General features: G+C 42.9%; 1 protein-coding gene across 1 annotated transcript in view; it reads right to left on the reverse strand.

Moving 5' to 3' along the window:
- Positions 1-7,482: 7,482 nt before the first annotated feature.
- The window catches only part of LOC143360812 (uncharacterized), a 57,108-nt gene continuing 51,058 nt past the window's right edge, over positions 7,483-13,532 (reverse strand). Inside the window, exons 6-8 of the mRNA XM_076799968.1 lie at positions 13,180-13,296; positions 12,541-12,668; positions 7,483-7,929 (exon numbers count right to left, since the gene is read on the reverse strand). Of these exons, the coding sequence (XP_076656083.1) occupies positions 12,551-12,668; positions 13,180-13,296 (235 nt within the window). The 3' untranslated portion in view covers positions 7,483-7,929; positions 12,541-12,550. The remainder of the gene's footprint in view (positions 7,930-12,540; positions 12,669-13,179; positions 13,297-13,532) is intronic.

Below are 13,532 nucleotides of genomic sequence, written 5' to 3' on the forward strand. Positions count from 1 at the left end.
CCGTCCTGCAAACCCCTGACCGATTCCCCGACGCCGAGGCGATACCGACGCCGAGGCGATACCGCGCCGAGGCGATACCGCGCCGCCGCGATACCGATCCGCCACGCTACCGATCCGCCGCGATAACACCGCGATACCGCCGCCATCGAGCCACTGTAAATAACGAACATACGGACAATAAACGAATATTTTACCCGAAAACAACTCTACAAGTTATTCCTCCTCGAGGCGCTACCGACCCCTGGCAGCCGGCTGAGTCGGCACTCCCTCCACCCCGACGGATACCCGTCACATACTGAAAGACGGTGAGGGAAACGAGTGGGGGGAGAGGGAGAAGGTGAGAGAGAGGTAAGGGAAAGGAAAAAAGGAGAGAGGGTGATAGAGAGAGGGAAGGAGGAAAAAGGAAGGGAAGGAGAAAAGACGAAAATTGGTTTTTGGAATATAGCAGGAATGTTAGGGAAAGATGAAGGATTCTGGAGGGATCTAGAACGATGGGATGCGATGGTGCTATTAGAGACATGGGTGGAAGAAAAGATGTGGGAAAAAGTGGAAAGAAAATTACCACAAGGATATGTATGGAAAAAGCAATGGGCGGTCAGGGATAGTAAAATAGGAAGAGCGAAAGGAGGAATGGTGATGGGAATAAGAAAGGAAATAATGAGCGGACAGAAGGACGGGGGAGAAAAAAAAGAAATAGAAGGAATAATAGAAGGAAGGATAAGGATAGAAGAGGAGGAATGGAAGATACTAGGGGTATATGTAAATAAGGATATAGAACGGAAAATGAAAGCAATAAGGGACTGGTGGGACACAGGAAGAGAGGAGAAAATAATTGTAGGAGGAGACTTTAATGCAAGGACAGGCAAGGAAGGAGGAGAAATAAAACAGGAAGAAGATGACGGGGAAGGAAGTAGGGAGTCAAGAGATGCAAAAGTAAATGGGGAAGGTAGGAAGCTTATAAAGACGCTAGGAGAATTAGGATTGGAAATAATGAATGGAGGGATAGAAGGAGACGAGAGAGGAGAATATACGTATATAGGGCACAGAGGAAGAACGGTGATAGACTATGTAATAGGCGACAAAACTTCGAGGGATGGGATAGAAAGCATGGTAGTAGAAGAAAGAGTAGAATCGGACCACTTACCGGTAGTGGTAACGATGAAGAAAGGTCGGAAATCAGGAGACGGTGAGGGAAGAAAGAAGAGAAAGAAGGGAATGAAGAAGGTGGAATGGGGGAGAGAGGAAAAAGAAAAATTCAGAAGGCAAACAGAAGAAATTGAAATAACAGGGGGAGAGATAGGAGAGAGATTAGGAGAGCTAGAAAAGAAGATCAAGAAAGTAATAGAAGAAGTAAGAAGCACCGAGAGCAAGAAAGAGAAGAAAAAGAGAGGATGGTGGGATAATGAGTGCATGGAAGGAAAGAAGGAACTTAGAAGGGTATTAAGGAGATGGAAGGAAGGGAAAGAAGAAGGAGAGAGATACAGAAGTACAAAAAACAAGTACAAGAAGCTATGTGAAGAGAAAAAAGAGCAAGAAAGAGAAAGGATATTAATCGAAGCAGGGAAAGCAAACACAGAAGGAAAGGTTTGGGAGTTTCTAAGGAAAATGAGAGGCGGAAAGGGAGGAGGAATGATGAAGGAGATAGAAATGGAAACATGGAAGGAGTATTTTATGGGTTTACTGGGTGGAGTGGAAACCAAGATAGAAGGGGGAGGTAAGAGAAGGGGAAGAGGGACGGGAGAGGAAGAGATAGGAATGGAGGAGATAGAGAGAGTCATAAGAAGATTGAAAGATGGGAAAGCAGCAGGAGAAGACGAGATGGGAAATGAGATTTGGAGATATGGAGGAGAGAACATAAGGAGAGAAGTGTGGAAAATATGCAACGGGGTATGGAATGGGGAAGGATGGCCAGAAGAATGGAAAACAGGTGTAGTGGTGCCCATAAAAAAAGAAAGGTGATGGAAGAACAGTGGAATGTTATAGAGGTGTGACCTTGCTGAATACATTGTACAAAATATATACGATAGTCCTAGAGGAGAGGCTAGAAAAGGAAGTACAAGAGAAGAGGATGGTACCAGAGAATCAGACAGGGTTCAGAAAGGAGAAAGGTACAATAGACAACATATATGTATTGAATTATATAATAAACAGGGAACTTGCGAAGAAGAAAGGAAGAATATTAGGATGTTTCATAGACCTGAAGGCAGCATTTGATAGTGTTAACAGGAGTATCTTGTGGAAAGCGCTGGAGGAAAGAGGTGTGAGCGAAGGTATAAGAGAAAGAATTGAAGAGGTATATAGAGAAACTACAGCCAGAGTAAAAGTGGGAGACGAAATGGGAGAGAAGTTCTGGGTAGGAAGAGGGGTAAGGCAAGGGTGTCCGCTAAGTGCTAAACTATTTATTTTGTTCATGGCGGATTTGGAAGAGAGGATGACGAGGAGAGGGAAAGGTGGAGTAGAGGTAAGAGGAAAAATGCTGTATACATTGCAGTATGCGGATGATCTTGTCCTGTTGGCGAAGGAGGAGAGTGGTATGAGATTAATGATAGAAGAATTCAGGATGTACATAAAGGAGAAAGGACTAGAGGTGAACAGGGAAAAGACAAAAATAATAAGGTTCGAAAGGAGGAGGCAAGAGAAGAAGACATGGAGATGGGGAGATGGGACAATAGAAGAGGTAGAGGAGGTAAAATACCTAGGCTACATATTTAAGAAGAACGGAGGACAGGAAAGACAAATAGAAGACAGGATAAGGAAGGGAGGAGGTGCGATGAGAAGCGTGTGGGGGATAGGGAAAAGGCACTTCAAAGACAAGTACAAGAGAAGGGAGTGGTTGTTTGATGTGCTGGTATGGCCAGTGATGGCATACGGTGTGGAGATTTGGGGATGGGAAGAAAGAAAGGAAGTAGAAAGGACGCAGGAAAGGTATATAAGGTGGGTGCTAGGGGTAGAATGGACGACGCCAGGGTATATGATAAGGGAGGAAACGAAGAGAGAGAAGATGAGAGTCAGGGGAGCGAGGAGGGCATGGAGGTTCGAAGAAAGGTTAAGAGCCGGAAAAGGAAGTGAATGGGCCAGGCTATGCTTGCAAGAGATAGAAGAGAGAGCTAGAGGAAGGAAGAAGATATCAAGGTGGGAGAAAGGAAGGAAAGAATACATAGAAGAAAGGGGAGATAGAAGAAGGTTAGAAGCGGGCGAGAAGGAAAGGAGAGAAGAAGAATGGGAAAGGATAGAGAAAAGAGAGAAAGGGATAGAGAAAGAGGAAAACTGGAAGAAGGCAGTTGAATCGAGGTACAATAAATGGTTCAGAGAGATAAGAGTGCAGGAAAGACCGGAGTATTTAGAGAAGGCAACAAAGGAAGAGAAATGGAGGAGGGTAGCGAGATACAGACTGGGAAATGAGATGAGGGGAGGAAGATATTGGGAGGAAGAAGAGGAAAGGAGGTGTAGAAGGTGCGGATATGAAGAAGAGACGTGGGAGCACGTGCTGGAAGTGTGCGCAAGGGAAAAAGGAGAGAATGCAGGGATACAAGAGATGGTAAAGGAGATTCTGGCGGCGGACGGAAGGGGGGAAGAGTGGATGAGAGAATTAGATCGCAAGAGAAAAGAAATACAGGATGGAAATCTAAAGGAGGGGAAGAGAAAGAAGGAGACAGGTGTGAAGGAGAGAATGAGTGAGAATGAGTGAGAGTGAGTGAAAGAGAAAGAAAGAAAATGAGAGTCTAATATTTAAAAGATGTAGGATAGTATAGTATAAGATAATAAAGACGGACAAAGTTGATAGGTGAAGAATAATAAAATATAAAATAAAGAAAAAATACAGTTGTAAAGGGAACGGGATCTCTGTGTAACCCGTTAGGGAACAATAAAATTTACATACATACATACATACATACTCTCGCTGCCGGCCATGTGGTCGACCACGCCCGCCAACGAGAGGTCCCACCCGCCCACTGCGGCTCTGCCCAGGCTGGACACTCCTCCAGGTTGTGCCGCGCCGTGTCGACATCTTCGCCGCAGTGGTGGCACTGCGCAGTCGGCTCCCGCCCCATCTTGTGCAGGTACTCTCCGAAGCAACCATGGCCGGAGAGCACTTGCGTGAGGCGGAAGGTCAACCTAACCCGCCTCCTGCACCATATATCAAATATGGGCAGGAGGGCCCGGACAATCGGACGTGTGGAGGGCGCCAAGGGAGCTCCCCACTCCGCAAACACGTCCGTCCGGACCTGACGAATCTGGGACTCGAACTCCTCGTCCTCCTCGCACGTGAGATCCACCCCCGGCGGGCAGCGGAAGGAGCGGGCGATGTGGTATAGCTCCGCCCGCCCCGCCGCCACCAAATGGAAGAGTGGAAGCACGGCGAGGAGTCCCGCCGCCTCGGCGGAGATGGTGCGGTAACCCCGTATGGCCCACAGAGCCAGCGGTGCCATACGGGTGCCCCATACAGGGCAATCGGCCGCACCACCTCCATATAGAGGCGGCAGACTTTCAGCTGAGGGTCCCTGATATTGGGCAGCAGCCGCTCAAGGGATGCCGCCGTCCTCTCCAATCGGGGGGCGAGGTGTTCGAAGTGTCCCTCGAATCGCCAGCGGTCATCTATGACCAGGCCCAGGTATCTCATCCTGGGCCCGATCTCGATGGAGGTATCGGCGACGCGAATCCAGAGGTCCTGACCACGGGGTGGCCGCCACGACCGAGACGGTCCGTACAACCAGATCGCCTCGGTCTTTGCGGCGGCCGCGTTGCTCAACCCTGCAGTACGCACGTCGATTGTCGCGGCGGGAACCCCCTTGATTTCACCACCGGGTGTACCTGGTGGCGGTGTTCTTGCAACACGTGGAGTCATCGATATGGTTTCTACCTGTGTGTCGCTCGCATCAGGTATGTCGTCCGTTTTTGTGGTTGCCGCGGTCTTACACGTTCGAGGCTTACTCATCCTCTGGCTCTCCAATGCTTTGCTCGTCCAGACCAGACCGCCCCACGTTGGGCGCCAAATATGTAACCGTTGTACTATTTCTAACTGATTTTACGTGGGTAAACATGCGATGTCAGAGACTTCGGATGCGATTTTCCAGCGCTTTCAAAAAGTAGATTATCTAACAAGCCTCGATCTGACCAATACCTTTTGGCAAGTGCCATTGTCGCAGGCATCACGGAAATACACGGCCTTCCTGTACCGCGGGCGATGTTACGAGTACGTGGTAACATCTTTAGGGCTAAAAACGAGCAGCGCGAGCTTCGTGAGAGCATTGAGACGGATCCTGGAGGGGATGGACGGATTCATCGTAAACTTCATCGATGATATTCCCTGCTTGTCCACAACGTTCGAAGAACATCTCGGACATCTCACCGCCCTATTGAAACGGCTGAGAGACAATAATGTTACCCTAAATCTCGAGAAATCTAAGTTCATTGGGTGTGAAATCAAGTTCCTCGGGCACATTCTCTCGACACAAGGGCTAAAACAAGATCCGGAGAAGCTTGCCTTGATTCGCGCGTTTCCACCACCTCGAAATCTAAAGCAGCTACGAGGTTTCCTCGGACTAGTTCGGTACGGATTACCGATACTGTAACCGTATCGATTACATATTGATCGGGCGGCGTGTCGCATGATCGACGCGGGCCCCCACCACGACGTCCTGGCCTTCCTGCTATCCTTGTCTTAATGAAGGATCGCAGGATCCCCCACTAATTAGCATGCGCGGGCATCAATCCCCACGCGATACGGATCGAAGGAGGTCGATGCGCGACGAAACTGGAGCACTCTACGTCTGGGAGCGATCTAGTTCGGGTCTCGAGAATTTCGGGCGGTCCGGTACGCGGCGAGCGAGTCAAACCGACTCAGGGACGACACAGTCAAACCGACTGTGTCCCTTCGTCTTGAACAAACCTCCAACTGAGGAAGTGTCGTGCAAACCGCACGATAGCGGATTTATGAAACCTTGCAGACGGTAATAAACGGTCGTAATTGAATAATAACACTGTCCAACAAAATTAAACTTTTTTCGAGTTTTGCAATACCTGTTGGGTGATTCTTATACACTTTGTCATCCTAAAACGCATTTCCATTATGTTAAGCATTTAAACTATAAACTATATTAAGCATTTCCACAATGAAATGTGAATATAACTCGTATTTTTATAATCTTTTGTAATGATTGGCACCCAAAAAGACAAAAAAAAATGTATTTAATTAAGCATAGTAAGCAAAGACATACTTGAGTGGTACCAACGTCGACTACGCATAGCGACGGCCCTGGCGAGTCGCGAAAAGGCTGCAATGGCCGTCTGGCGCGAACGCGTCGCGCACACGCTGTCAATTAACATTTTCTGATCCTTCTCGTACATTAAGGGAACCAAATACTTTTCGTGAATGGTTTCTTTACCAGAAATGTCTGTAGAATGCATTCCTGTATAGTAAATTCCTGCTAGATAAAGGATTTTTCACATAAATACAAAAATAGAGCGTACAAAGTACCCGCGTCGGCACATTTTCAAACTTTAACAACCATTTACAACTATTAGGAAGTACATAAAAATATAATTGACTATATGAATATGTAGAGGAGAGTCCCCTCTATCTCTTGACTCAAATTTGAACTTTCTCGCGTGTTTAGTTTTTGCGTAACACGTCGTTTCGTATCAAAATCGGGCATTTTTACAAAAACCAAAATTTTTCGAAAACGTTGCGTGATGGAGCAATTCTACTTTCAGATTCGGTTTTAGGATGACAAAGTGTATAAGAATCACCCAACAGGTATTGCAAAATTTTTTTGGTGTTGGACAGTGTAATTGAAAGGAGACGAAGGGAGATATATCGTTCCCAAGTCGGGTAGTCGAGCACAGGTACTCGAAACCCTCGCATGTTACGACGGACTACCATCGTATGGGATAATCGCGACGCGGTACGTTATAGAGTTGGTGCGGTTAAAGTCTTTCCACCGATACCGGAAAGCCTCTGAAACCACCGCGAGGTGACGACGGAGGCGATCCTCAGGGTCGGCTGTCTGACCGACACCTCGTACGTGTCGCCATACGGGCACGCCTCCTGAGTAATCAGCGGGGGCTCGTATGTTACGACGACTCACGTTCGTTCGGGAAAATCGAGGAACCGCGAGTCTTGTACGGCTGATTCCGAAGAACCTGCCGATGTGAACATTTAATTGACATCGCGACCTCAGGACAGGAGAATGTATTCTGTACATAGCTTTCACAGAATATAGTTCACTTCTACCTCCCACATCGTCTCCAACTTATTCGATACCTAATCAAAACCTCTCCGTCTTTCAGTACCTGGAGGCACGAACCTTTCATCAACGTAAAAGCAAGGGTTGTAACCGTCTCTCTCTCACGAACGGTAAAAGCAGTAAAGAAACGCTTACAAAATTTATATAAAATTCTTCATTTTTAATGGTTCAGATGGTGAAGTCCTCCAAATGTAGTTATAAACAATGTTGAATAACACTAGTTATTAGTAATTACCTGAGATCAACATTTGTTTAATTTACCTATTTCTTTTAGGTCTACAAACTTATGTACCTTCATGTCCGTTTGTGCAAGAACTACATTTCTAAAACACATTAAGTTTTATAGCAATAATTCTTTAATATTGATGAGCTATACAAGCTTAATATTGAAATGATTTATCATGGTCCATTTATTTGCACAAGTAGACTTACTTTATATTATAGCAGATGCATCTTTTGTAGCGTTGCTCATATGTAATATCACTTGCGAAATTTATGTGAAATAATATTCATGAAAGAACAAAATGAACACTATCTTCTGGACGGCAATGTCTATATAAAGATGAACGAGTAATTCCAAGTATGGTTGTTATTCACTTTTGTTTATGATTACAATTTCTGCTACAAAACGAACGCAGCAATTATAACATTTCCATCTGCTTGTTGGGTCTTCTTGTTGAAACTGTAAAATTAATTGTACCTTTGAATTAAATTTAAGAAACCATCATTCTTGTGTTATCAAACGTGCCCACGAAGTGACAAAATCAATATTGTGTCACTGATATAATATAATACAGTTTTATATGTACTGTATACATAGGGTGAGACACCTAAGAGTTTCGCCGAAAATATTTCCGTTCTTTTTAATAATACGAAAAAATGTTTCAGGAAGAAAATTTTTGGTTTAATGGGGCAATTATTGTGACGTAGAAATTTTTTTCTGTAGGTCATATTTTCCGATATTTCAAGGTCATCCTCGTTTTTTTTTAATGAAAGACGTATTTGATTAGCGTAATATTATAGCTAATGAACAGACAAATTCAACCATCTATAATATATTGACCTTCAAATGAACTTCGAAGGAATTATTTTTCAAAAACATAACTTAACGTACGAAGAATATGTTCATGCTTACTGTTCTCTACTAGGCTTCCGGTGACGCCGACATTCAAACATCATGGTCGAAAGACATCTCTTGTTTACAAACTGACTACCCTGCAGCACTTTGTTTCGCATTATATCAGTATGATTTCAGTCCCAGTTTCGAAATTTCATATTCGATCGATGAAACATGTGGTATTGTAATCGTCTACTGCGAATGTAGACAAAACGCAGTGCAAACTCAATTATAATATACAAGAACATATCCTGATCGGAGACATCCTAATGTTTCAACTATCAGGAGCGTCTTCAAGCTCTTTCGAGAAAGTGGAAGTGTAGAGAAGAAAAAACGTGGACCGAGAATTACACGGAAACGTTTACATCACCGGAACCCTAGTAGAGTACGGTAGGCATGAACATGGTCTTCATACGTTAAGTTATGCTTTTAACCCCTTCGAAGATGATTTAAAGGTCAACATATTACTGTAGGAAGCGAAATATGCAAACCGGCATTACACTGAAATCTCGTTGTATGCCAGTGCCAACCTTACGTTTCCAAGTCAGTGAAAAACCTCACATCACCGCGGTGAGTGCCGAAGCTCGAGAGCCGTCGCGGCCACAACATTGTCAGCTATATCGGTGTGAGACCAGAAGACCACTACTAATCCAATTACAAAACTTCTTCATTTTTCGTTATTTTTTTATGAAACTTTTATCAACGTATTCTTAGATTAAAATGAAACCAAATATGATATATGTAATTCCGATGATATTTACGTGTGTAATGAACGATGGAAGTAATTCCATAACAATTACATTAACGGAAAATTAGTGTAAATGTGAACCGAATTATATCGCGTTTGATATCATTTTAATCAGAATAATGCCACAAATATATTCGTGAAAGTCTCATTAAAAAATAATTAATAATACAGAAGTTAAATTTTTCATTTAAAGGTCTGCGCTCACGCGGGCTTTGATCTCTCCCGGCGGCCGCGACTCTCCGCGGCTCTTTCCTTCCCATACGCTGTCCTTCTCTGTGTTCGAAACTTTTATCGCTTGTTACACAAGTAAATGTCATCGAAATTATATCATATTTGGTTTCATTTTAATCAGAAAAATGCCACGAATATGTTGGTAAAAGCTTCATAAAAAATAACGAAAAATAAAGAAGTTTTGTAATTGGATTAGTAGTGGTCTTCTGATCTCACACCGATATAGCCGACAATGTGTGGCACACTCCTCAGCGACGGCGGCTCTCCAGCTTCGCTGTTCGCTTCTCCTTGCAACATTATATCGGAGACGGATATTCCTTCCGTTTGAACGTCAGTCGCGTTTGTACGTCATAGGTTTCTTACGACTTTCAAACGGTATGACTCTTAGGTTTCCAGCGTGCCCTGTGTATTTCAAATGGGACGCTCGGCGAGAACCACTGATTTCGTATGAGTGTCAGTTAAAAGAACGGCGGGACTGACTTACAACGAGATTTCACGGTATCGCGTAAACATCGCCGAGGCAGGTCGTCAGCTCCTCGTTGACAAAAAGAACGGTCGTTGTCCGAGTGATAAACAGCTGATACACTCCGCGACAGAAAGATGGCACGCCACGAAAATTCAATGTTTTCATCATTTCGACATAATAAATCTAGTCTTTCTTGGTACTTATACATTTTGATTACAAAATAAACTACATTACAAACAATAAAATTAAAGAAAATGTCCGTTTGTTTATGGAAACAAAAAATAACAAAAAATCGGTACGACAAAATGATGGCACATATACAAAAAAAAAAAACACGTGATTTACGTACATAAAATATATAACATTATGTTTAATACTTTGTGTGGCCTCCCTTATGTTCTAGAACGGCCAACATACGTTTCGGAAGTGACTGAAAGAGTTTTTTAATATATTTTGGCCGTATTTTTGTCCATTTTTATTTTATGCACGTTATTAAATCTGGAAGGCTTTGGAATTGTCTTCCGCCTTCATAAACATGTCTTGCTAGTTGGGCCCAACAATTTTCAATTATGTTGAGATCTGGCGATCTCGCTGGCCACGTTAAGACACAAATTTTGTTTTGCTCAAAGTACTGCTTAACGCATTTTGCAGTATGCACACTTGCATTATCCTGCTGAAATATAAAATTTTCCCCGGAAATTGTCTGTCCGAATTTAGTTAATTGTTCGTCTATCAAATCTATATAAATTTTGCTGTTTATAGTTTTCTTTATAAATTTTACTTCAGTCACTCCTCGATACCCAATTCAGGCCCAAAGCATTACTCCTCCGCCACCCATGTGTCTGCGGCTTAATATCCTTTCTTCTTTCCGCAGGTCGTGAAAATAGTGTGCGAAACCATCCGGCTCATCTAGATTAAACATTTTCTAATCACTAAAAATAACACGACGCCACTTTTTTCTCCAATGTATATGCTCTTGTGCAAATTTCAGACGCTCTGATTTATGCTGAGCGGTTAAAGGTGGTTTTTTTTCAATTTCATTCGAACTAAGTGCGGACATTCTTTTATTATCCTTTGCACATTACGTATATTTGTATGTACGCCAGCTGCTTTAGCAATTTATCGTGCTGTTCCCGAAGAATTCGAAGCTTCTTTTAAAATTGCACGTTTTCGGCGATTGCTTACTGCTTTCGGTCGACTGGAACTCTTTTTTGTACCGTATGTTTTGGGATTTTTTAAATAAATAATACACCATTATAGTGGTGTACATAATAAATTATACACCACTTTTCTGCTCCGATGTATAATACGTGCAATTTTCGAAACTGAGTGAAATCAAAATGTCAAAATCGTTTTTATTTCAGGATCGGATAAAGATTTTCCACTACCCATTGTGTAATTTTAATAGAAGATAATAAGAAACACAATATTTAATGCACAGTAACACAGTACACGATACAAACAGTCTGACGGTCCAATGTCAACTGCAGAGAAAGAATTTTAAGACTGTGCCATCATTTTGTCACGTCGGTGACCCCGGATGTTTACATTTAGACTAGAATCTGTAACCTGCGCTTAAATCCGCCAGTGTAAGTAGCCTTGAAGCTCCACCGAAGTACATATACAGAGAGAAACGTATCAAATTTCATCACAGTTTTCAGAAATAGCAATATTTAAGGGTGTGCCATCGTTTTGTCGCGGAGTGTATGTAGGAATAATGGTGTAAGCGGAGTCAGTAGAAATTGTTGGCACAACAAGAATATATATATTTGTCAACAAAGAACAAGATACAACTAACACGTTCCGCTTCTCTTGATTAGACCGTAATCTCTCTCTCTCTCTCTCTCTCTCTCTCTCTCTCTCTCTCTCTCTCTCTCACTCACTCTGTCTCTGAATCTCGAACCGTCTCTGTTTCACGGAGTTCGGAACTCGACTGCCTTTTCGCGACCTACCACCCGCAGTGGCCTCTAAACACACACACACTCACTCGCACACGCATTTTCGCAGTTATCGCACCTTACACTCTTTTCTCTCTCGCACCTTCGATCTCAGTCTCTCGCACTCACTCTCCGGGTCGTTCACCTGTCGCACATACCTATTTACAAATAATCGGCGCTCGCCCCGGTCGCCAACGATCGCGACATATGAGTCATCCTCGCACGGTGTATTCGCAAATTCTAACTGTCGTCCGCTTTTAACGGTTTCGCTTCCCACATGTAGGTGAACGGCCTAGGGGCGAGGGCACGAGCCTAAAGAAAACAATGCCGGTTAACCGCGAAAATCGGCAAGGTAAGCGAGTGTGTATGCGTGCGTGCGTGAGGCTAGCGGCGGCCTATAAAGGAAGCCTCCACGAAGGGCCGAGCGCTTTTTTAGTGTCTAAAGTTAAGAGAGTAAGAGAGGAAGAGTAAAAGTGAGAGAGAAAGAGTAAGAAAAAGCGTGTAACAGAACATCATCGAATGAACGGCGATAACAGACGCTCCAGCAAAATAATTAAATATGCAAAATAATGTTACACTAACCAAAATACGTCGTTCCATTAAAGAAAAAAACGACGATGGTCTTGAAATATCGGAAAATATAACCTAGAGAGAAAAATTTCTTCATCACAATAATTACCCCACTGTACCAAAGAATTTTCTTCCTGAAACATTTCTCGCATTACTAAAAATAACGGAGATATTTTTGCTGAAAGTCTTAGGGGCCTCACCCTGTATATTTCAATGTTGTATACCTTAATTCGATCAGTAACAGCGGCAACGATGAAATGGGCAGTTAGATGGGTAGACTAGGCATTTATCCATACAATAAACACTTGCACCCTCCTTTCCTGCTATTTCTCCAATCGCATCGCATACTTCCCTGTGTGGAAACAATATACGTTGTAGTTACATAATGTTTAGTTACATGTTATTCATTTTTATAAGTAAATATCATCGGAATTATATCATATTGGGCATCATTTTCATTAGAAAAATGCCACGAATATGTTGGTGATAGTCCCATTGAAAAGTAATGAAAAATAAAGTAGTTTTGTTATTGGATTAGTAGTGGTCTCCTCGTCTTACACCGATATACCCGACCAGTATTATGTTACACTCATCGGCGACCGAGATCTTTCGAGCTTTTTGGGACCTCACGGCAGTGGGGATAGTTCTGGGACTTTTATCCGTTAAGCTTTTGGGACGTACATAGAGTAACCACTGTCTAATAGGACATTAATTGTTACTACATTTTAATTAGATGTTGAAATGTCATATAAGGTGTTACGTCCACGGCGTGGAATCAAAATATAAAAAGGCAAACAGTAAGAGATAAATTGAAGATGAAGCGCTTGAGCAAGATTTTTGACTCTTCAGTAAAATATACTTACGGACATTGACAGATATCTGTTGGACAGTTTGGTGGATATCGAAGACAATTGCTTTGGCACCAATTCCTCATTCCCGGTATACGTCGGTAAAGTGGAGTAGGCACACACACCTGAGATCTGAAATTAAAATGTCCTTTATTGATATTCATTTACATCACGGGTCAAGCTTAGAGTCTATTTGTAGTTGTTACTCTATGCATCATTTAAGAAATAAAATCAGTACCTACAGTACGACCTGTATATGACATTTACAAAAATGTAACACTGGACTTTATATCAGATCTTTGTGGCAAACCTCTATTTCTTGCATAAGATATAATTACTTAGGTGTTTATATTCCTAATTCTTACGTG

This window comes from Halictus rubicundus, chromosome 14 (assembly GCF_050948215.1).
Source record: "Halictus rubicundus isolate RS-2024b chromosome 14, iyHalRubi1_principal, whole genome shotgun sequence".
Lineage (NCBI taxonomy): Eukaryota > Metazoa > Arthropoda > Insecta > Hymenoptera > Halictidae > Halictus > Halictus rubicundus.